Source organism: Schistosoma haematobium, chromosome ZW, assembly GCF_000699445.3.
Source record: "Schistosoma haematobium chromosome ZW, whole genome shotgun sequence".
Lineage (NCBI taxonomy): Eukaryota > Metazoa > Platyhelminthes > Trematoda > Strigeidida > Schistosomatidae > Schistosoma > Schistosoma haematobium.
The window spans coordinates 27,652,535-27,677,915 of record NC_067195.1 but is presented as its reverse complement, the minus strand read 5'-3'; the positions used below and the strand labels follow the sequence as shown (position 1 = coordinate 27,677,915).

At 42.0% G+C, this 25,381-nt stretch overlaps 1 protein-coding gene across 2 annotated transcripts in view; it reads left to right on the top strand.

Moving 5' to 3' along the window:
• Positions 1-2,190: 2,190 nt before the first annotated feature.
• The window catches only part of MS3_00003169 (uncharacterized protein), a 38,911-nt gene continuing 15,720 nt past the window's right edge, over positions 2,191-25,381 (top strand). Inside the window, exons 1-8 of one of the 2 annotated variants that reach the window (XM_051210891.1) lie at positions 2,191-2,434; positions 3,409-3,502; positions 3,540-3,683; positions 3,718-3,898; positions 6,314-6,369; positions 14,356-14,528; positions 14,571-14,646; positions 20,284-20,352. In XM_051210891.1, coding sequence (XP_051070915.1) covers positions 3,422-3,502; positions 3,540-3,683; positions 3,718-3,898; positions 6,314-6,369; positions 14,356-14,528; positions 14,571-14,646; positions 20,284-20,352 — 780 coding nt within the window. In that variant the 5' untranslated portion in view covers positions 2,191-2,434; positions 3,409-3,421. Of the gene's footprint in view, positions 3,503-3,539; positions 3,684-3,717; positions 3,899-6,313; positions 6,370-14,355; positions 14,529-14,570; positions 14,647-20,283; positions 20,353-25,381 lie in introns of both variants that reach the window. The other variant, XM_051210890.1, reaches the window with a different exon arrangement.

Sequence of the window (25,381 nt, the reverse complement as noted above, 5' to 3'; positions counted from 1 at the left end):
AGTTCGTTACTAGTACTATTATAATATCAGGCCTACTCCTTAAATCGCATATTTGTCATGATATGATTACCTAATCTAAAAGATCTTTCATGGAAGTCACACCAATGTCTAAACTAACTTGTTCTGCCGTAAGAATGACCAATATGATGTTACCTACTTCTGGAGAATACATCAAGGCTAGGGATGGAACAATTTATTCAATATCAAACAAAAAAGATAAGTAACACAAGAATTGTCATGAGCCATGCCATTCCATTCAATTCAACTAGTTATTCCCGCTTTCTCCATTGTTGATTTTCTCTCCATGTTAAATGTTGAATAGACATTTTCCCAGTTATTGCATGTTCAGCTTTGAGGATTATGTGGTAAGGACATAATAAGCAAAGTCAAATCATTCCACCGAATTAAATATGAACCGTACCAGTAGCGGTTGGAAAGTTACTGGCTATATTCATGAGATTTCTGATTTTAACCAAAGTTAATCATCAACCTTTCGACAGTAAACTGTGATGATTCCTACGATCGCATAGAAAGTGGCTTTTGCGATTGCGAGATATAGGATATTAGCCAAATTTTGACCGCCTTCTAAAGGTTGGAAATCATCCCATGACAACTACTGAACGCCACCCTAACATAATCTCCTGTAGCAAAATGGAGAGGATAGGTGGCCGGTTCAGGATTGTGGAGCACTCAGACGGTAATAGATGCCTACCTATTTGTAAATATCCAAGATTAAACTAATGTTTCCTACTTCATAACTTTACTAATGAAATATCTTATATAATATATAAAATGAGTGTTACGTTTAAATTTTGCTCTAGTCCGCTACTAAAGTACGGTCAATTGATCCACCTGTAATTGACGACCTAAATAACAAGAGAGTCAAATTCCAAATCAGGTACAAAATTCATATACAAATTACAAGCAATCAATCCAAATAAATCGTTCTAATAATAATTACAACAGTTGCACAAAGAATCTCCAATTCTTAGGCTTCCAGAAAAGAACTCTGAAGATACCAAATCAAAGCACAGTAAAATTGATGATATTAAACATAACGGTTATTGAACAGTCATATATTTTCAGTTCTTCAACGTGAGTGATGATATGCGCTCTACCAGTCTATAGGTCTTCTTATTCAAAAGCAGTCGTCCTCAAAATCTCATATGGTGGGGAGTTGTGTTTGCAAACGTGTTCGACCCAGTGTACTCGTTCAACTCCCACGGCAGTGTTTTGACAAATACAAAAAACTGTGCTCGTCGTCGGATTACATTGAGTTTGAGAATATGTTTCTGAATATTGGGACTAAACTTCGATATTTCCAGGTCAGAACAACATGATTTCTGAGGCAGATTACGCGAGATTTTTATTCGAATGAATTTTAAAATATATTCATCATCAGAGGAGATTAAGTGTTGAGAAACAGTTCCAGAATATAAAAACCATTGCGTCACAGTGTGGGAAAAACTTTGGGATGAGAAACAGAGGCGTTGCGGATAAATTAACCCGTAAAATATCCTTCCATGTTCTATGTCACGTCAAGCTTATCAATCAAATAAGAGCGGGTAGTGGGGAATCTGGCCTTATAGGTTTCTCACTACCTTCTGTCGAAATGTTTCTGGGATAGTTAATCCAGATCGAGTGTTAGGAATTATTGAACAGTAGACAGAAATATCTTAGTGCAGAACTTTTACGTTGGCTAGTTATCACCAATGTGTTTTGCGACGAAACAAAACCTGAACTTGTTAGGATACTTGACTGAATTTCTTCAGCTAGTGACGTGCCTATAAAAATTAAGACAATCAACAGCAGTGGTACTTACTAACTAAGCATCTATATTTGGGAATTACTTAATTCACCAGCTTGATCTCGAAACCAACCAGATGGGGGGATATTATCACTCGAGTAAATCCCCCAAATATGGTGTTCACAGGGCTCCGGTACTATTGAAATTCAGCTGCTACAAACCTCTCAGCTACATCAGTCAATCTCACTAATTCTCAAAAAGTCACCCGTCAGAACTGCAGATTTCTACTATTACTCTCGCTTCTATCATTATTACGATTACTTCAGAACTAGCTCATTAAAGATATATTAGATATACTGCACATGTCTAATGAAATTAAAATACTGGTGTCTACGACCTAGATTAACGTTCTTACTCTTAGATGAACTGGTTTTTCGTGATGACTACAAGACACTCAGCCTATAATTACCATGATAGGTAATTTTATTTCTGAGATAAAATTAGGCGAAAAAGCCATATCAGAGCTCGTGAAAGTAGAACTCATTCTCTAAACATCATCACCACTTTATGCGTTTACTCTAATGGTAATTTGAAAGAGAGGTTCGAATAAACTGCACTTCCGACGTTAGTACTGACCTTGAAGTCTATAAACAATTCTTAGGCAGTAGTGGAGGTAGTTTGGGTAAAGTATGTATAACTTTTACAAAATATGGGTTGGTCACATAAAGCTAAAGCATTGAAGAGTTACAGTGAACAATAAGTTTCAAAGTGACTAGTAAATTACTAGTTACAATAAGTCTAAATGGTTGAGGGCAGCTGATAGTAGATACAAGGCTTAAGATGTATAAATATTTTTTAGCTATACTTACGAACAGTTTTGTAGACAATTCTTTGGTTTCAGAGCACTGCCGTGTTGTAGGACAGGTTCTCATTTTGAACCAGCCTGGACTTCTAGTATTTACTGTCCATGAACTGCAGTTAGATAATAACTATGAAAACTAGTATTTAGAATTCTTCATTGGTCAGATCGATCCCTTTGTGGCTATCACAAGGTGTTTCCTGTCCTTTCTTAAATACGAGAACTGTCGGTGTTCAAGATCAATTAGGTAGGGTTTGTACAACGCCTAGACTAGTAGACGTTGCAAGTAGCCGTGCTGTTGAAACTAGTTTGTCATCTTTAAAAACTCTGAGTTAGCCTATCAGAGTGATTTTTCACGTCGCTAGGGTTTTTGAATGTATGCTGCTTTGCTCCACTAGCCCTAAAGTCTGGTTTGTGTGTAGTTGTCGACGATCGGCTCATAACTACTCATACTAAAGGTATTTAGTGATATGTTTGTAGATTTGTGCTATGTATTTCGATTTGTTATATTAGTTTGTTCGTTAAAGCATCTAAGTATGGTTGAGTTGTAGTGCTTTGGGTTAAGATGGATCTAATCTCATTATTCATTAGATAAGCTTAGCATCTGGAACACTAGTCAGCACCATCGAGACTGTTACAATATGGTATGCTGCGCTGAAACTCCCATAAGTTCAAATACACCTTTTTATCTTGTTTCCTTGAACTTCATGCGGTCTAATATTTCGCCACATACTTTAGCACAAATTTATTCAAGTACCTGAAAGTTATGTTAATTCAGCATTGATTGGTAATATTACGGCAGATTTCAGCATTCGATGAAGTGGAATAATTCGGATGCTAAATGTTTGAAGATCAGAGTAACACTGCATGAGTCTGAGTTGGAGTTTAACATATCGGTATGTTTTATTTCTACAATAAGCACCTTTGCTCCAGCCTAAAAGCACAGGAAAATACCTCTTCGATCTAGTCTGCAGTACAATTGGCTTGAGAGAGACGTGGTATTTCGGATTACAATTTTATAGCTTCTTTCCAAATGGAAGAATGCAACTTTCTCACTGGCTTAAATTAGATAAGAAGGTGATCTAATATTTTCTCAACTACTGACTTTTAGATTGTTTCACAAAAACCAGAAGATATCTCTAAGTCTCTTTGCTTCTTTTTTCACACCAAATTCTTTCCTGAAGATGTTGAACAGGAACTAATACAAGCTACAACTCGTCGTCTGTTCTATTTAAGTGTCAAATCCACCATTTTAAATCGAAGCGAATCCAATATGAATGGAAATTGTTTTGGTAGGTTTAGGGTTATACCTATATGTCAATAGCCTATTGTTTTATTCAGTTTCGAAACACTTTCCATTTTATTTTAATCGTGTTTACCATAAACCCCAGTTATGCATGCCTATGTTTCTCAGCACATAACTGCTTATCAAGTCGTTTACTTATCGTTATTAGTGGCTTTATTCAATATTATATTCCTGGTACAATATGAAATTTCCAGCAAAAAGTATGTAAACAAGTTTTGTCCACAAAAAGAAGGAAAGAAAAGTGTAAGAAACCAATAACTGCACACATATACATAAATACAGCAGATAAACTATCTGGAATTAAATGGGATTTTTTTGAAGATTGAATTTGTACACCCTTATAATTGGAAACAGATTTAGAGAAACAAGTTATTGACTAAGTCAACTGTAACAACCTGTTATTCACCCAGTACTCTACATCTTACCTCAACATTGCTCACTCGTTGGTCCCAACATATACGAGCACTGGTCCGGTTGTATCCGTTATCAAACATTAGTAACCCAAGAATATGCTTTATTTTTAAAGGTTACATTTCACGGCTTTGAAGTAAAACAAAGTGAATTACTGCCCACTGTACTCGTCCTTTGGTTGATAGACGGATATCGGGCCTATACCACAAGTGACTCAATGGGAAAAGTCAACCAAGCTTTCCAAGTTTGTGACGAGATTTCTTCAGATGTAAGCCCATCACCAAGGCTGATGAAACTTCTAATATAGGGAAAGTGGTCTATACGCTCAACAACTTCATCCCACATCATAAGTTTGGCAAGGTTGTCCACTATACCCATTTTTGTGTAATTCCGTCATAAACCGAAAGCGAGAAATGACATTCTCGTCGACCAAATTTTCGGGTATTGGTCTCCTACCAGGAGGTCCACTTATCGACTTAAAATACGCAGATGATATAGTCCTATTTGGTGAAGACACTGATAAAATGCAGTCTTATGGTAGCACTGAGCAGCAATGCTAGAATGTTTGGAATTCATTTCTCCACCTCTAAATGCAAGTTGTTGCTTTAGAACTGGCCTGCGTCAACACCTGAACTAGGGACAGGAAGTAAAGTAGTGGAACGCGTCGATAACTTCACTTATCTTGTAGGTCTGATCAGCCCTAATGGGTTGGTGTCTGACGAAATCTCTGTACGGATTCAGAAAGCTCGTTTGGCTTTTGCCAACTTACGTCACCTATGGCGAAAGCGATACCCGTCTATCAATTAATGGATGAGTATACTGCGTGACTGTTTGTTCTGTTCTATTTTACGGCTGCGAAACGTGGCCATTAAGATTAGAAGATACTCGTAAGTTACCATTATTTGATCAAAGAGTGCTCGCATCTGCTGGGATCGTCGAGTAAGTAATAGTGAGGTTAGACACAGGGTATTAGGGAATCAGTTGATGAGGTTGTAAATCTTCATCGACTGAGATGGTTGGTCCACGTGTTACTTGTGCCTGAACACTGATTACCACGACGTGCAATGCTGACTAGTGTTGGAGACGGTTGGACGAAAGTTACTGGCAGTCAAACTAAAACGTGGCGTCAGTCCTTGAAGTCACTAACTTCTGGTCTGAGTCATGTTGATAGATGCAGACTACTTGGTTGGGTTCCACGTAACTATCGTAACGAATGGTTGGAGACTCTTAGTGACATGGCTCAGAATCGATCACAATGGCATGGGTGTATACACTCTCTGTCTTCCCTTAAACTAAGAGATTAAAATTGGTTGATATCTTTCTACGTACTAAATCTTTCTTCCTGTACTATATCCTTATACACAATCTTTTTTATACATTACTACCATTGAAGTAACTGGTTCTACGAATTTAGTGTTCATCTTCATGTGCTAATGAGGTGTGTGCCTGGTCCTACGTTGTAGATGACTGACCTAGTATCATTAGTTCAGGCGTTGACGCAGATCAGTCAGAAAGCACCATTTTGCATTTCGAAAGGAAGAAATACATCCCAAACTTCTTGGATTGTAGGCTATATTTTTTTTCACCATCTTCACCAAATGTAACTTTGTCATTAGTGCATTTTCGGTTGATAAGTTAGTCACCTAGTGAAGGACCATCCCCTGAGAAGTTAGATGAAGAAATTGTCATGACGAAATTAAATAAATGGTAGGAAGCCATTGATGAACGGCAGTTGGAGTTGACATTTTCGGTAATAGACTGCCTTGATATTTACTTGATAGAAAGTGAAAAACCATGTTTAAGTTTGGCTCACTAGCATCCGTGAAGAGATCTTGTTTGAGTATTCTCAATATAGGCTACTTGAAGTAACATAGGGGGTTTTGCAGTTCGTAGTTAAAAATCTCCCTTTTTTCAGCAGTATTGATGAATTGACAATCAAGTGCTTTAATTTTGACTAATTGTTGTACGAAACCCTTCCTTTTTGATGCAGGCGATCTTTGTCCATCCCTCGATGTGGCTATTCTTCTTGCCTCATTGGCTTCTCAGGTTAGTTTAGCACATTTCGCCCAATGCTTTGAAGATAATCTCTTACTGCATTGATTTCAATTTCTCTCGTCTTTTACACTTTATAATCAAAGAGGAAGCACATGTCATTTAAACTTATATTTCCGTTTGTAAGAACACCTAGACTTAAATTTTTTACATCTTTAGTTGAGGAAGATCAATGAAGTTGTATCCAAGGTGATTTCCAAGAATCTCCGTCTTATTTTTTCTTCTTTAGATTGTTCACTTTACATATACATGCTTGTTAATAAGTATCGGAACAGCTGGATGTTGGGAGCGTATTTAACTAATGTAAGATCTTTAACATTTTTATACAGTAAGAACCATCTTTAAAGAATAGTTTAGTCATATAATCTGCGTTAAGTTTGACTGCTCATGAACAGTAGTTTGAAATATTGGTTTCGGAAATCATAAGCGATTTGTCTGTGTCTTGTAGTTCAGTGAGTAAAAACCTGAAATATGCTAAAAAAAAAACTACAAACTTCAATGCGAAGAATAAAAATCCCTATATCCCATCTAAAACTGAGTAGCTTTTCCCCTTTACAATAAAGTTCAAACTAGATTCTCACACATGAATTTCGAGCTTCTTACGATAGATGCTGAGAAAATATATGCAGGTCATTTTTGTGATTTGTAAAACACTGGTACAAGATATCGGCACCCAATCGAGCTATATTGGCTGAAACAATTGTTTCGATCATTACAGAGTTTGCTTGGAAAAATGGTAGACTAAACGCAAGAGCTCAAGGTCCGAGGGCTAAGTTGTACCGCTGACTGTACGAAGGTGCGAGGTGTTAAGACAAGGTGTTACCCATGGGTGACCAGGATTTATAGTGATACTGACTTCTCACAACGAAAGGTCGACCCTTAGAGTATCACACTTCATCTTACACTATAGATTTCAGGCGGCAGGGTCATTTGAAGAACAGCTATCACGTTACAACACTCACACGAGACCGGTCTGAAGTTGTTCTACGAGCGTTGAGATCGCCCGTCAGTTCCTCAAGGCTATTGCTAATTCAGTTTTTATTCCATGTACTTCAAGAAGTATCCTCCCATGGAGTAGAAAACTGAAAATTGGTAATCGCCTTCATACGTCTAACAAACACGAGATCCTTCTTTCACTACTACCTGCCCGTTTCCTATTTCTTTCTTTATTTATTTATTTGAACACATAAATATTGGTACGAGAGCGCCAATATATATGCGCCACACAAAAGAATCAGAATTGGAAGAGATAAAAAGGTAAGGAGCGTAAGAAAAAGAGAACAGTAACGAAGAGATTGATGTAACGTAATGTAGTAATAATGGGGGAATGGAAAGGTACAATCAGAAGAAATCTTTCAGTTAAGGGAGACACAACCACTTTTTATGAAGAAAGTAAAAGAAGGTTACAGCAGGATCGCCACTGGCTTCTATTCTGAGCCATATCTGATAACGTCTCTAGCCACTGTGTAGCACCATCTGTCGGACCCCAAACAGGGAGTCGTGAAGGACCAACGGAAGCCAGTCCTTTGCAGCTTTCTTTCATGCCACGACACCATGTCATGCACTGACCACCTCTCCGCTTTTCCCAACCAGTCCCAGAGTCGGCAAGTAATGCACGACGTGGAATTGTCTGGGAGGACATTCGTAGAACATGTCCAAGCCACCGAAGTCGGTGTTTCAAGATGGTGACATCGATTGCATTATCATCTCTGTGCCCGAACACACGATGCCGAACCTCTCCATTACTGACATGGTGTTGCCACTGGATGTCAGCAATCCTTCGGAGACAGCGATGATCGAACACGGAGAGTCGTCTAACGTCCTCAACTCGGAGAGACCAGGTTTCACAAGCATAGAGCAAAACTGCTCTCACCGACGCGTTGTAGATCCGACCTTTTACAGCCAGACTAACATCACGAAGGCGCCGAAGGTGGCCCAGATTGGCATAAGCCGCTCTGGCTTTCACTATTCGTGCATTGATCTCATCACTCACACCCCCACCAGCACTTATGCAGCTACCCAGATACACGAACATCTCGACTACGTCTGTCTGCTCACCATCCAGGGTGAGTACAGGATTGGAATCCTGCCAGTCTTGTAGAAGTACTTTGCACTTCGGAGGTGCAAAGCACATACCATACCTACGGACACTGATTGCCAGCTGATTAAGTAAGGATTGCATGCCTTGAGCATTATCGCACAGTAAGACAATATCATCCGCATACTCAAGGTCGAGAAGTCTTTCTCTAGGCAACAGATCCACACCACCATTACTTACATCCATCAGAGTTGTTTCCAGAATGTCATCGACGGCAAAGTTGAAGAGGAATGGTGAGATTGGGCAACCGTGCCTAACCCCACTGCTCGAATGGAACAATGGATAGAGGTGGTTGTATGCCCTCACTCTACCCGAGGTGTTTGTATATGGGGCATTTAGGATGTTAATAAACTTCTCAAGCACACCCTTCTTCAATAGACAATCCCAGAGAACAGCCCTGTCCAACGAATCGAAGGCAGCCCTGATGTCAAGAAACACTACGATTGTTGGCCTTTGATAAGTATGGCGGTGTTCTAACATTTGGCGGAGGGTAAAGATATGATCAATACATCCTCGACCAGAACGAAACCCAGCCTGCTCCTCGCGAGTCAATCTTTCTCGGGTTTTGAACAACCTACGAAGTATGACGGAAGCCAATAGCTTGGACGCAATCGGAAGTAGACTTATCCCCGATAGTTGTTACAGGAACGACGTGAACCCTTTTTAAAGATAGGGCCAACTATCGACTCATTCTATGACGTTGTTACACTCTCTAGTTCCCAAACCTTTGTAAACAACGTCGTCAATTCCTTAGTCAGAAAGTCACTACCATCTTTAAAAAGAGCCGGAGGTAAGTCATCTGTGCCAGGTGATTTGTAACGCTTCAAGGGTTGGAGTTCCTTGCGGACTTCCTCCTCGTTTGGTGGATCAGTCGTCACCGACCATGGAGGGCAGGACAGTCTGACCGATGTTGCCGGAGCAGCAGGCCAGTTGAACTGCCCTTCGAAAAATTCTGCCCATCGTCCAAGACGTCGATGGATGTTAGTGATTGGCATCCCATCATCCTCACAGATTGTTTCACTCACACCAGACTTCTTGTTGCCAGTGGCTCGGATGAGTTGGAAGAGCTTCCGGTAGTTACCAGATGCAGCTGCTGCTTCCAGCTCATTAGCACGCTTCGATCACCAGGCTTCTTGGTCCTTACGCAAGCTTTGCCCAATTTCCTTACGTAACATCCTTCGTTTATGGTCAAACTCACGGTCACCCGGAGTAGACCGACGGGCTTCGATGAGTTGTAAGGAACCTGAAGAAACCCAGTGCTTATAAGCGGGTCGGTTCGCGAACCCACAACTGACTGTACCCGCCATTTTCATGGCGTCATGCAATTGCAACCAATGCTCATCTATACTTTTCGGTGGAGTGGTAGCTAGCCTAGAGGCTAGCTCGGTTCGATACTTACTTGCAACAGAAGTTGCAACCAGCTTGCTAATATCAATCCGTTGATGGCGGTCACTTCGTTGTCCACTGAAAAGTAAGGCAAGATTGGCGCGGACCAAGGCATGGTCAGAGTCCAGATAGGTACTCCTAAAGGAGCGGCAGTCTTGTACACAACCACGCCAGTGGTAGCTGATCGCGATGTGATCAATCTGAGTCCAGGCTTGAGATGCAGAGGGAGGACGCTAGGTGGCACATCGGCGATGACTGTGCCGAAAGTTAGTGCTAGCCAGAAACAGGTTGTGGTTTGTGCACAGTTGCATTAGACGGTCCCCGTTATCTGTCCTGCGACCAACGAGTCCCCATCGGCCACCTAAACGACTCTCTTCTGTGCCTAGACGCCCGACCTGAGCATTCAAGTCTCCGGCTAGTACCACAATATCTGTCGAACGCACTTTCTGGAGAAGAACAGATAACTGGTGGTAAATCTCATCCTTGATTGCATCCGGACTGCAATCTGTCGGGGCATAGGCGGAGATGACGAAAAGACATCGTTTCTCACGCCGATTTCTTCTCACTTTGATGGAACTTTCTAATCTAACAGCACATTACCGACTGTTAATGGGGATCCAATCGACTAGTGCTGCCTCAGCTCTAGCGCTTAGTGCGACACCAACGCCAGCAAGACCAGACGAAGATGCTACAGGGTCCCTGGATAGGCGCACGTAAAACAAGCTTTTCGAAGCGACAGATGGAGATCGAATTTGTAGTACTTCGCCAGAGTCTTGAATACGGGTCTCAGATAGACAGCAAACATCGATATTAATACTTTCTAAAGACATAGCCAGCCCTATTTGTTGTCCAACCTGCATAAATGTGCGAACGTTTAAGGCAGCCAGTTTGAATGGTGCACGTGGTTTCAGAAAAACTAGTTCAGTATTCGTATTCAGTGGTAACATACAATTTTCAACCGGACAGTGACTCGAGAATGTTTAGATAGAGCCGAATTTCCACCAAAGACGAGCCGCTGCATAAGTATAAAAGAGGGTGACTAATGTGGAAAATAATAATAATAGTAATAATCATAATAATCATTTGATTGTTAGTTGAAGCAAGTAAAGTAGTTTCCATAATTATAGGCAGTTCATCATATTTGTGTGTGGGCTGTGATACTGCCCGGGTGCCCAGACCGAAGCAGATGGTTTTCTTAGGGGCCACAACTCGAGCCTTTGACCTAAAGGTCTAACCCACAAGGCAGTGGAGCATCGTAAGGAGATGCAGTCCCATGGTAGCTGGTGACCAACGATTGGTTCATACGCTAGTTATTCCTGCAGGATACTTGAGCCCATGTGCACCATTGGTTTGGAATCCGGTTAAAGCGCTGGACATTCGCTTTTCGTCCTCTCAATTTCGTAAACAACACCCCCGCCGTGAGAAGGCAATGAGTAGGATTTCCCTGGCAGAGGCTGTATACGCGTGGCCGTGTGAGAGTATTTCGAGAGGGAGAGCGGACTCTCCCCACTCTCGGCCGTACCAGGGCATTTGGGGGCTACGTAAGGAGGTGCACTCCCATGGTAACCGGTGACCAATAAATGGTTCATACGGCAGTTTTGATTAAAGCACGTTGCGTACAGGATTGTGTTGGGGCACGTTGATTGGCTAGTTCTTATCCAATCAGCGCTAGTGAATACTTGGAATATAATTACGTCCCTGTTCAACCGTGTTCTGAGTTGGGACTTGTCGAGTGAAGTAGTGTCCAAGAATACTGAGCAATAGTAGCTAGGTCGTACTAACAGAAAGTAAAAGTTTCATAAAACCAGGATCTAGTCCGTAAACACTAATGGGGCATGAGGATAAGGCTAATGTTATAGGAAACGGAGCCCCTAATGCCCTGGTATGGCTGGGAGCGGGTGGGCCCGCTCTCCCTCTCGAAATGCTCTCACACGGCCACGCGTATACAGCCTCTGCCAGGGAAGTTCTACTCACTACCTTCTCGTGACGAGGGTGTTGTTTACGAAATTGAGAGGACGAGAAGCGAATGTCCGTCGCTTTAACCGGATTCCAAACCAATGGTGCACATGGGCTCAAGTATCCTGCAGGAATAACTAGCGTATGAACCAATCGTTGGTCACCAGCTACCATGGGACTGCATCTCCTTACGATGCTCCACTGCCTTGTGGGTTAGACCTTTAGGTCAAAGGCTCGGGGTGTAGCCCCTTAGGAAAACCATCTGCTTCGGTTTGGGCACACGGGTAGGATCACAGCCCTCAAACAAACCAAATGAAATTTATTCGGCGCATATATATCTGGTGCCGCCTTGTACCAATATTATATGTTCAAATAAATTAATTAATTAATCAAATATATATCCCACTAAAAGAAACTGTTCTGAACTACATTTAGGAGCTTTGAGTGTTCGAAACTTATGTCAAATATTATCACAGACTTCCCTGACTAGGACTCTAGAATATCGCGCTGTCGACGTGTGTTGTATCTCCGATACATGCATACAAAATTCGAGTGTGGTAATCTGTTTGAACACAATTCAATCAGGGTGATTTACCCTGTGTATCTGGAGACCCCACTAATACTTCCTGTGACTTCACCGGTGTAGGTACAGCACTAGGTTCAAAAACAGAACAGGTATTCCTTGACCGGATTCTGCTAGATAGGCGCTTGTGCGTTGTTCGACTAAACGAGATAACAAAACTCGGGGATATAGGGACACGTCGTTGTCTCATCATTGCCTATCCCTGCGTTCTCAATAATTGTAGTTCAGATGAATTTGAAAAATGAACATTCATGGAAGGCTTTTCATCTCCTAAAAACTAGACACTCAGATATAGTACTCGTAGCAGGTAATTTTACTATGTGGGTAATCCTATGCAAACTGAAAGGTACTTGTGTGGGTATCACGTTGCACCAGCTCAGCTAATAATAGCTCATAGAGACCATCTTCGACTATGCTCAGAAAACCGCTTATTTCTAACTGGAACTAACTTCAAGTATAAACAGAGACATTACCTAAAATGCTGACCTAAAAGTGGCTCAACAATGGATACGAATATACCATGTTGCAATCAGCTATCTTTGAAGAAGCTTGATAAGACGGGCTTATTTTGGAGCACGTACGACCACGTGTTTATCTGTCTCACTGAACACAGAAAAGTCACAGCAGGAAACCTCTTGGAGTCCGGCTTAGTGATTAAAACACCAAGAATATTTTCCAGGAACAACTAAAGGAGTTAATCAGGCATGAAAGTGATATCCACCCCGAGGTAGCTTGACACGATGACCAAACACATGAGCAGCGTTATCTAACAGTAATTAAAACCAGTTTAAGAAAAATCACTGGATTTCTCTGGCGTCTACGTAACTGATCGGTTCTCGGTTTCATCAAGCTTTGAAAACGATAAGGAGAGGAGGCAGCCTGATCGCAGATTGATGAAAAGGCTACTCAATGATCATAGGCAGTCATGGATAACAAAAGCTGAAGATGTGTTGTCTGCTTTATCTATTTTCATTTGACTTTGTCATAGATGTCTGTTAAGATATAATGCTCTCATCGTCTGACTTTTCAGGAGCTCATCTTTCACTAAGAGATTCACTTGTTGACTTAGAATACGCAAATGATATAATTTTGTTTGGTGAAGACGTTGACAAAATGCTGGGTCTTCTGACCACCTTAGAGAGCAACACCAACATTTTTGGGATCCGATTGTCTCACTTAAAATGTCAAATGTTGCTTCAAGACTGGACAGCATCAGGGCCTGAACTAATAATAGTAAGTGGGAGAGTAGGGTGCTTCGACCGTCCGCTTATCATGAGAGTCTCATTAGTCCCGATGGGTTGGTGTCTGACGAAATCCCGGCATGGATTCAAAAAGCTCGATTGGCCTTTGTCAACTTGCGTCGCTTGTGGCAAAGGTGGGACATCCGTTTGCCAACAAAAGCACAAGTTTAGCGTACAACACTTCAATCCACCGAACTTCATAGTTGTGAAACGTGGCTATCAAGAGTAGAGGATATTCGTAGGTTACTAGTATTCGATCATAGGTGTCTTCGAAGAATTGCTCGTGTAGTTTAGGTCCATTGAGTAAGTAGTGCCTGGGTTAAGAATAGTGTAGTGGTGAGGATGGGAAATTGCTTGACGAGGTAGTAAATCGTTACCAACTGAGGTGGTTGGTACACGTGTTTCGTTGAAACGCTTTTATCTTTCGGTAAAAATCGATGACAGGAAAACAGCACAGTTCATAGTAGTTTACGAATTAGAATCACCAATGGAAATCATTGTTGATTACTTGCAATTACCATGTTTCTAAAGTCATAGTTACGTTAAGCTGATGGCCGTCATAGTAATAACGATTACTTTAGCAACCGTAAAATTTGTTAGCGAAACGAAAGTTTTTGTTGCTAAATTGCCGGTTTGCTTGCTCTGTTGATTGTTGAATTTGCCAGTTATATATTTAAAAAAACTAGTTTTACTTTTAGAGTCAATGTTTTTTGTAGGCAGAATACGGTGATCTTTGCGAGGAAGAGCTTAGTGATACAGAGGAACTCACATACTTACCACGCCGTATTCTTAGATTAATCCCAGCTCAACTATGGACCCAAATACAGTCCACTCAAGGTGTAGCACAGAAGTTTCGGGAACATTATAAATCCCACAAGGGAATGAATCGGTTTGTTTTTAACATCACTTTCCATTTTAAATAATATTACAGCGACAAGGCGGAACTTCAGTATCTCAAGGTAGCCCAGATGCATAACCTTTTTGGGGTGGATTTTTTCCCTATTGTCGTAAGTATCCGTTTTAATAAAAATGTTTTATATCAGACATTTTAAATATGGACTATGTTTAATTCATCTGTACACAATAATAGGTCGTCGTCTTTTATAATTCGATGTTGCGTTTGTTCTCTCTAGTGCAAGAAACATTGCACTTGTTTCTTTAGATAAACATCTGTCACCTGCGGACTCCACTCCGAATGTAAGATTTTCAACGAAAACGTAGTCAACGGCAACTTGTTGAATATTACTTCCACGATCACAATGTTTTTTATTCTCATAAAGATTATAGATAACCACTATCATTCCTAGATGACCCATTAGTTTAGATCCTGCAAACACGAAAAAATCAGGCTGGCTTTAGACCTGGTCGTGGCTGCATCGACTACGTATTCCCATTCGTCGGATTTTAGAACACAGGCATGCTTATCGGCGTCCGATAATGGTGGTCTTCCTTGACTTAAAAGCAGCATTTGACTCTGTTGACCAAGAGGTTCTGTGGCAGTGTTTGTCATTGAAAGGTTTTCCTCAGTAGTACATAAACCTTGTGAGGGCTTTTTATTCGAACGCTACCAGTCGAGTCAGAGCTTATGGCGAAATGTCATCTGATTTTGCAACCACAAGTGGTGTCCGTCAAGACTGTCCAATATTTCTATTTTTGTTAAACTTCATCATAGACGTATTGATGGAAATAATGTTCTCGTCGACTGAATCTTCGGGTATTGGTCTCCTACCAGGAGGTCCACTTATCGACTTAAAATACGCAGATGATATAGTCCTGTTTGGTGAAGACACTGATAAAATGCAGTCTTATGGTAGCACTGAGCAGCAATGCTAGAACTGGCCTGCGTCAACACCTGAACTAGGGACAGGAAGTAAAGTAGTGGAACGCGTCGATAACTTCACTTATCTTGTAGGTCTGATCAGCCCTAATGGGTTGGTGTCTGACGAAATCTCTGTACGGATTCAGAAAGCTCGTTTGGCTTTTGCCAACTTACGTCACCTATGGCGAAAGCGATACCCGTCTATCAATTAATGGATGAGTATACTGCGTGACTGTTTGTTCTGTTCTATTTTACGGCTGCGAAACGTGGCCATTAAGATTAGAAGATACTCGTAAGTTACCATTATTTGATCAAAGAGTGCTCGCATCTGCTGGGATCGTCGAGTAAGTAATAGTGAGGTTAGACACAGGGTATTAGGGAATCAGTTGATGAGGTTGTAAATCTTCATCGACTGAGATGGTTGGTCCACGTGTTACTTGTGCCTGAACACTGATTACCACGACGTGCAATGCTGACTAGTGTTGGAGACGGTTGGACGAAAGTTACTGGCAGTCAAACTAAAACGTGGCGTCAGTCCTTGAAGTCACTAACTTCTGGTCTGAGTCATGTTGATAGATGCAGACTACTTGGTTGGGTTCCACGTAACTATCGTAACGAATGGTTGGAGACTCTTAGTGACATGGCTCAGAATCGATCACAATGGCATGGGTGTATACACTCTCTGTCTTCCCTTAAACTAAGAGATTAAAATTGGTTGATATCTTTCTACGTACTAAATCTTTCTTCCTGTACTATATCCTTATACAAGATTTAATAAGCCTCGATCACTCGAAGCTAATGCAACTTCCCAAATAAATGAAATTAACACTGCACTCAACTACTATTCTTGCTATGTTCTAGTCAGACAGCAACTCAAACCATTTCTGAATTAATATTTCAAGTTTAGAGGAGAGAAATGGGTCTCCAACAGTATTACATTCATACTCAGGGGATTTAAAGGACTTCATTTCCTCAGCATTCTCAGCAAATTGAACTGTCATCCGGGTACTTTAAGTCGATAAGTAAATTTGATATATCAATTAGAACAAAACATAAGCAAACGATAGTGTCAAGTTAGATCGTCATCAGACTTTAATATACATGGATATTTATATGAAAATATAAATCGATCAAGGCAATTTATAAGCCAATCATCACATTGAAATAGATTGCATGACTACAAATAACAGATAAATAGTGCAAATGGATACTGAAGACAAGTGTACTAGTAGTAGTGATAAGGAGATCGATTTCATATAGTGTCGAACGAAGGCTGTTATCTCTAGAAGCATCTGTGTAATCAAATTAGGTAAGTGGTCGGTCACGACCTACAGTACTTATTTAATAAGCTTTCCAAATTCCAGCACCTAAATGATAGTCGGCAGAATTATATTCAACTGTAGCCAGACATCTTCAAATACTGCTCTTTCCAAAATGATAAAAGGAACTATGTGTATGAAATATTTTTACGTTCATCTCTTCCAGTTATTTATAGCTTTTTTTTACTGTTGAAGCCTAATTTTGGTATCTCATTCAGGCTATTTATGACTAGTAGACGACTGAAAAGTATTTGAGCTGTAGTTGAGTTGGTCTGTCCGTTATCCTAAACAGTCAAGACTATCGTTTTCGTAGATTATTTCGTGAACACCGAATTTTTAACTTGTCTCTTTTGTTTTGCCTGTCACTGTCACGTCTGCGGGGTTACTTAAGTGACTTTTGGTTGGTGCTGGAACCCCCAATGACTAACCCTTCTCACGTCCTTTTTTCACCTCGCACCGCTAGGGCAAACGATTCGAGTACGTGGAACGCTATTCCTGGTCTCCTAAAATCACGCTCTAAACTACACGTAGGAGCTTTTAACGTACGAACACTTTGTCAAATAGGACAGCAGGCTTCCTTAGCTAGGACTTCAGAATCTCGCGCCATCGATGTGTGCTGCTTCTCCGAAACGCGCATACGGGATCCGAGTAGCGTCATTCACTTGACCTCACCATGCCAAAATAAAGAACCGACTCGATTTACGCTTCGTGTATCTGGAAGCCCTGATTCTGCTTCCCGTGGCCTCGCCGGCGTAGGTATAGCATTAAGTCCTAGGGCAGAACTAGGTCTCTTAGAGTGGATCCCAGTAGACAGTCGTTTGTGCGCTGTCCGACTGAACGGAACAGTAAGGATCCGAAAAGATAGGGACACTCGTCGTTGCCTCTTCGTCGTCTCTGCCTATTCTCCCACTGACTGCAGCGCAGATGATGTAAAAGATGAGTTTTACAGAAAGCTCTCCGACCTCCTCCTAAAAGCTAGGCGCTCTGATGTAGTAATAGTGGCTGGTGTCTTTAATGCTCAAGTAGGTAAACTAAGCGATAGGGAAGGACACCTTGGTGGATCTTATGGTGTCGTGGCTCAAAGAACAGATAATGGCGACCGTCTGTTGCAGCCATGCTCAGATAACTGCCTGTTTCTTGCAAATACTAACTTTAAGCATAAGGAAAAACATCTTCTAACATGGCGACCCCCTAATTCGTCCCAACGTTGGACCCAAATAGATCACATTGCCATCAGCCACCGATGGAGGGGCTCAATAGAAGACTGTCGCTCATTCTGGGGCACATGCTTAGATTCAGATTATGCTCTAGTGCGAGCGCGTATTTGTCTGCGTCTTATTGGACGTAGGAAAGACGCTGCAAGGAAACCTCTTAGGGTCCTGTTTAATGTTAGTCAAGCTAAGAGTGTATTTCAGGAACAACTAGGAGAACAGTTAGGCAGCCATGTATGTGCTGCCCACCCCGAGGCAGCATGGAATGATATCCGAAAAGCTGTGGAAACAGCAATGATATCTGCTAGTACGGCAAACCGTAAGGTTGGGAAGCAACACTGGATCTCAGCAGCATCTATCGCACTGATAGATGCTTGGAAACTCATTCCATCTCGATCTGAACATAACGAAGAGCGGAGTCAGCTTAAGCGCAAGCTGAGAAGAAGTCTACGCAATGATCGTGAACAGTGGTGGGTAGTGAAAGCAAGAGAGATAGAAAAGGCAGCGGCAATAGGTAATAGCAGACAATTGTTCAGACTTGTTAAGGAAACCGGTATTAGGAACCAACTGTTAACGAAACTATCTCGGAAAAAATGGACATATTATTCACTCTCAATCCAGGAGATTGGATCGATGGGCAGAACACTTTATGGATCATTTCAGCCACACTTCGGTTTCCCACGATCTCCAGTCAACCTGAATGGCAAGTTAATTTAGGTCCTCCGTCTCTTTATGAAGTTGAAAAAGTTATCGGAAATCTGAAGCCAGGGAAAACAGCAGGCCCTGACAGGTTCACTCCTGAGATTTTTAAGGATGGCGGTCCAGTATTAGCAGCGAGATTGACTGAGGTCTTAGGTAGAATTTAGGAACTGGACGTAATCCCATCTGACTGGTCTCCATCACTGATTGTGACAGTCCATAAGGAAGGGCAAAAGTCCTCTTATGACAATCACAGAGAAATCAGCTTAACTAATATAGTGTCTAAAATATTAGCTTCAATAATACTTCGACACCTAACCAAAGCTCTTGAAGAACAGACTAGAGAAAATCAGGCTGTTTTTCGACCTGGATGTGGTTGTATAGACCAGATATTTACACTACGTCAGATTCTAGAACACAGACATACGTTCAGACGCCCCACAATCGTAGTATTTCTCGACCTTAAGGCAGAATTTGACTCGGTTGATCGTAAGGTTTTGTGGCAGTGTTTGTCGCTGAAAGGAGTACCAAAGAAGTATATTAACCTTGTAAAGGCTCTTTATTCGAACACAACTGGTCGAGTGAGAGCTTATGGCGAACTGTCATCAGAATTGATTACCTCAAGTGGTGTTCGTCAGGGCTGTCCACTTTCTCCTTTCTTGTTCAACTTTGTCATTGACTATCGATCTTCACCAATGGCACCCGTCGCTATAATGATGCTGTGGGCCACTGGGTTCGAGAATGTCTATCTGTATGTTTGGGTTGCCTAACCACCACTGCAACAGATACCGTTACCTTTTCACTTGATTGGTATGGTGAATGCCCCGTCTAAGTATCTTTCAGTTTAACTTTGCCCACTTTTTTTGAGGCCAGGATTACCAACTACATATCAGAAGTCTACTGATATAACTTCTTTTGCTTCTGAGCTGCAGTCAGTGTATGTGTTAGCAGAAACGACGAAGAGCCAATGAGATGTTTTGATATTTTTCTGAGTTCTTTTATTCGAACAGTACTCAAGTGATTGTCGATAAAAGTCGAATCATACAGTGCTTCGAGCTTATTCATATGCCTGCACATGCAAGACCACGAGGTGCTTCTGCAGAGTCTTCAGATATGCAAATGTTGAATCATATTGATTCTAAATGTGGTCAAAAGAATGATCATACTAAGTTCCTGTGTAATTATTTCACATACATAGCAAACGTCGATGAGATGAGATACAGAGGTACTATATGAACATTGAAATCTTGAACAAATGGTGTGGGGCTCAGTCGCACAAAATTGAGGGTAGCATTTAGTCAGATCTAGTGTGAGAAAAGATAGGGTTGATACTGGAAGTTGGGCAAATATTGGAGAGCTTCTGTAAAACAATCTGAAAACCGATAAATACAAAATTATTACATCACTCTCTTGTCTAAATTAAACTAGTTAAGAAGTCTACATCCTCCCCCCTATTTGACCCATAGTTAGAGACGTACTCGAAATCCTAGGATTTTTAATATAGTAAGCGTTCCCGTATCTCATGAGCTTAGTATTGATATTGTTCTATTATTCAGTGTCAAACCAATGGTTCCGTTACTCTCATGTTTCTTTCAGTATGCTCGGATGAAGTTTCCTCGAACTTTAAGCTCGACACAGAACGAATCAACTCTTTGGGACAACACTGTAAGCTATTTCATTGAATAATGTTATGTTAGTGCATTTATTTATTTATCTCCATGTAAAAAAATCTATCACAATTTTGGTTTCTAAGCAGCTGACGAGAAACCTCGAAATAATATGAATTCATACTATTCTGCATCAATGTTTGTTCTTGCTCTATTTAAAATTATTTATTTATTTATTTGAACACATAAATATTGGTACGAGAGCGCCAATATATATGCGCCACACAAAAGAATCAGAATTGGAAGAGATAAAAAGGTAAGGAGCGTAAGAAAAAGAGAACAGTAACGAAGAGATTGATGTAACGTAATGTAGTAATAATGGGGGAATGGAAAGGTACAATCAGAAGAAATCTTTCAGTTAAGGGAGACACAACCACTTTTTATGAAGAAAGTAAAAGAAGGTTACAGCAGGATCGCCACTGGCTTCTATTCTGAGCCATATCTGATAACGTCTCTAGCCACTGTGTAGCACCATCTGTCGGACCCCAAACAGGGAGTCGTGAAGGACCAACGGAAGCCAGTCCTTTGCAGCTTTCTTTCATGCCACGACACCATGTCATGCACTGACCACCTCTCCGCTTTTCCCACTGCTCGAATGGAACAATGGATAGAGGTGGTTGTATGCCCTCACTCTACCCGAGGTGTTTGTATATGGGGCATTTAGGATGTTAATAAACTTCTCAAGCACACCCTTCTTCAATAGACAATCCCAGAGAACAGCCCTGTCCAACGAATCGAAGGCAGCCCTGATGTCAAGAAACACTACGATTGTTGGCCTTTGATAAGTATGGCGGTGTTCTAACATTTGGCGGAGGGTAAAGATATGATCAATACATCCTCGACCAGAACGAAACCCAGCCTGCTCCTCGCGAGTCAATCTTTCTCGGGTTTTGAACAACCTACGAAGTATGACGGAAGCCAATAGCTTGGACGCAATCGGAAGTAGACTTATCCCCCGATAGTTGTTACAGGAACGACGTGAACCCTTTTTAAAGATAGGGCCAACTATCGACTCATTCTATGACGTTGTTACACTCTCTAGTTCCCAAACCTTTGTAAACAACGTCGTCAATTCCTTAGTCAGAAAGTCACTACCATCTTTAAAAGAGCCGGAGGTAAGTCATCTGTGCCAGGTGATTTGTAACGCTTCAAGGGTTGGAGTTCCTTGCGGACTTCCTCCTCGTTTGGTGGATCAGTCGTCACCGACCATGGAGGGCAGGACAGTCTGACCGATGTTGCCGGAGCAGCAGGCCAGTTGAACTGCCCTTCGAAAAATTCTGCCCATCGTCCAAGACGTCGATGGATGTTAGTGATTGGCATCCCATCATCCTCACAGATTGTTTCACTCACACCAGACTTCTTGTTGCCAGTGGCTCGGATGAGTTGGAAGAGCTTCCGGTAGTTACCAGATGCAGCTGCTGCTTCCAGCTCATTAGCACGCTTCGATCACCAGGCTTCTTGGTCCTTACGCAAGCTTTGCCCAATTTCCTTACGTAACATCCTTCGTTTATGGTCAAACTCACGGTCACCCGGAGTAGACCGACGGGCTTCGATGAGTTGTAAGGAACCTGAAGAAACCCAGTGCTTATAAGCGGGTCGGTTCGCGAACCCACAACTGACTGTACCCGCCATTTTCATGGCGTCATGCAATTGCAACCAATGCTCATCTATACTTTTCGGTGGAGTGGTAGCTAGCCTAGAGGCTAGCTCGGTTCGATACTTACTTGCAACAGAAGTTGCAACCAGCTTGCTAATATCAATCCGTTGATGGCGGTCACTTCGTTGTCCACTGAAAAGTAAGGCAAGATTGGCGCGGACCAAGGCATGGTCAGAGTCCAGATAGGTACTCCTAAAGGAGCGGCAGTCTTGTACACAACCACGCCAGTGGTAGCTGATCGCGATGTGATCAATCTGAGTCCAGGCTTGAGATGCAGAGGGAGGACGCCAGGTGGCACATCGGCGATGACTGTGCCGAAAGTTAGTGCTAGCCAGAAACAGGTTGTGGTTTGTGCACAGTTGCATTAGACGGTCCCCGTTATCTGTCCTGCGACCAACGAGTCCCCATCGGCCACCTAAACGACTCTCTTCTGTGCCTAGACGCCCGACCTGAGCATTCAAGTCTCCGGCTAGTACCACAATATCTGTCGAACGCACTTTCTGGAGAAGAACAGATAACTGGTGGTAAATCTCATCCTTGATTGCATCCGGACTGCAATCTGTCGGGGCATAGGCGGAGATGACGAAAAGACATCGTTTCTCACGCCGATTTCTTCTCACTTTGATGGAACTTTCTAATCTAACAGCACATTACCGACTGTTAATGGGGATCCAATCGACTAGTGCTGCCTCAGCTCTAGCGCTTAGTGCGACACCAACGCCAGCAAGACCAGACGAAGATGCTACAGGGTCCCTGGATAGGCGCACGTAAAACAAGCTTTCGAAGCGACAGATGGAGATCGAATTTGTAGTACTTCGCCAGAGTCTTGAATACGGGTCTCAGATAGACAGCAAACATCGATATTAATACTTTCTAAAGACATAGCCAGCCCTATTTGTTGTCCAACCTGCATAAATGTGCGAACGTTTAAGGCAGCCAGTTTGAATGGTGCACGTGGTTTCAGAAAAACTAGTTCAGTATTCGTATTCAGTGGTAACATACAATTTTCAACCGGACAGTGACTCGAGAACGTTTAGATAGAGCCGAATTTCCACCAAAGACGAGCCGCTGCATAAGTATAAAAGAGGGTGACTAATGTGGAAAATAATAATAATAGTAATAATCATAATAATCATTTGATTGTTAGTTGAAGCAAGTAAAGTAGTTTCCATAATTATAGGCAGTTCATCATATTTGTGTGTGGGCTGTGATACTGCCCAGGTGCCCAGACCGAAGCAGATGGTTTTCTTAGGGGCCACAACTCGAGCCTTTGACCTAAAGGTCTAACCCACAAGGCAGTGGAGCATCGTAAGGAGATGCAGTCCCATGGTAGCTGGTGACCAACGATTGGTTCATACGCTAGTTATTCCTGCAGGATACTTGAGCCCATGTGCACCATTGGTTTGGAATCCGGTTAAAGCGCTGGACATTCGCTTTTCGTCCTCTCAATTTCGTAAACAACACCCCCGCCGTGAGAAGGCAATGAGTAGGATTTCCCTGGCAGAGGCTGTATACGCGTGGCCGTGTGAGAGTATTTCGAGAGGGAGAGCGGACTCTCCCCACTCTCGGCCGTACCAGGGCATTTGGGGGCTACGTAAGGAGGTGCACTCCCATGGTAACCGGTGACCAATAAATGGTTCATACGGCAGTTTTGATTAAAGCACGTTGCGTACAGGATTGTGTTGGGGCACGTTGATTGGCTAGTTCTTATCCAATCAGCGCTAGTGAATACTTGGAATATAATTACGTCCCTGTTCAACCGTGTTCTGAGTTGGGACTTGTCGAGTGAAGTAGTGTCCAAGAATACTGAGCAATAGTAGCTAGGTCGTACTAACAGAAAGTAAAAGTTTCATAAAACCAGGATCTAGTCCGTAAACACTAATGGGGCATGAGGATAAGGCTAATGTTATAGGAAACGGAGCCCCTAATGCCCTGGTATGGCTGGGAGCGGGGTGGGCCCGCTCTCCCTCTCGAAATGCTCTCACACGGCCACGCGTATACAGCCTCTGCCAGGGAAGTTCTACTCACTACCTCGTGACGAGGGTGTTGTTTACGAAATTGAGAGGACGAGAAGCGAATGTCCGTCGCTTTAACCGGATTCCAAACCAATGGTGCACATGGGCTCAAGTATCCTGCAGGAATAACTAGCGTATGAACCAATCGTTGGTCACCAGCTACCATGGGACTGCATCTCCTTACGATGCTCCACTGCCTTGTGGGTTAGACCTTTAGGTCAAAGGCTCGGGGTGTAGCCCCTTAGGAAAACCATCTGCTTCGGTTTGGGCACACGGGTAGGATCACAGCCCTCAAACAAACCAAATGAAATTTATTCGGCGCATATATATCTGGTGCCGCCTTGTACCAATATTATATGTTCAAATAAATTAATTAATTAATCAAATATATATCCCACTAAAAGAAACTGTTCTGAACTACATTTAGGAGCTTTGAGTGTTCGAAACTTATGTCAAATATTATCACAGACTTCCCTGACTAGGACTCTAGAATATCGCGCTGTCGACGTGTGTTGTATCTCCGATACATGCATACAAAATTCGAGTGTGGTAATCTGTTTGAACACAATTCAATCAGGGTGATTTACCCTGTGTATCTGGAGACCCCACTAATACTTCCTGTGACTTCACCGGTGTAGGTACAGCACTAGGTTCAAAAACAGAACAGGTATTCCTTGACCGGATTCTGCTAGATAGGCGCTTGTGCGTTGTTCGACTAAACGAGATAACAAAACTCGGGGATATAGGGACACGTCGTTGTCTCATCATTGCCTATCCCTGCGTTCTCAATAATTGTAGTTCAGATGAATTTGAAAAATGAACATTCATGGAAGGCTTTTCATCTCCTAAAAAACTAGACACTCAGATATAGTACTCGTAGCAGGTAATTTTACTATGTGGGTAATCCTATGCAAACTGAAAGGTACTTGTGTGGGTATCACGTTGCACCAGCTCAGCTAATAATAGCTCATAGAGACCATCTTCGACTATGCTCAGAAAACCGCTTATTTCTAACTGGAACTAACTTCAAGTATAAACAGAGACATTACCTAAAATGCTGACCTAAAAGTGGCTCAACAATGGATACGAATATACCATGTTGCAATCAGCTATCTTTGAAGAAGCTTGATAAGACGGGCTTATTTTGGAGCACGTACGACCACGTGTTTATCTGTCTCACTGAACACAGAAAAGTCACAGCAGGAAACCTCTTGGAGTCCGGCTTAGTGATTAAAACACCAAGAATATTTTCCAGGAACAACTAAAGGAGTTAATCAGGCATGAAAGTGATATCCACCCCGAGGTAGCTTGACACGATGACCAAACACATGAGCAGCGTTATCTAACAGTAATTA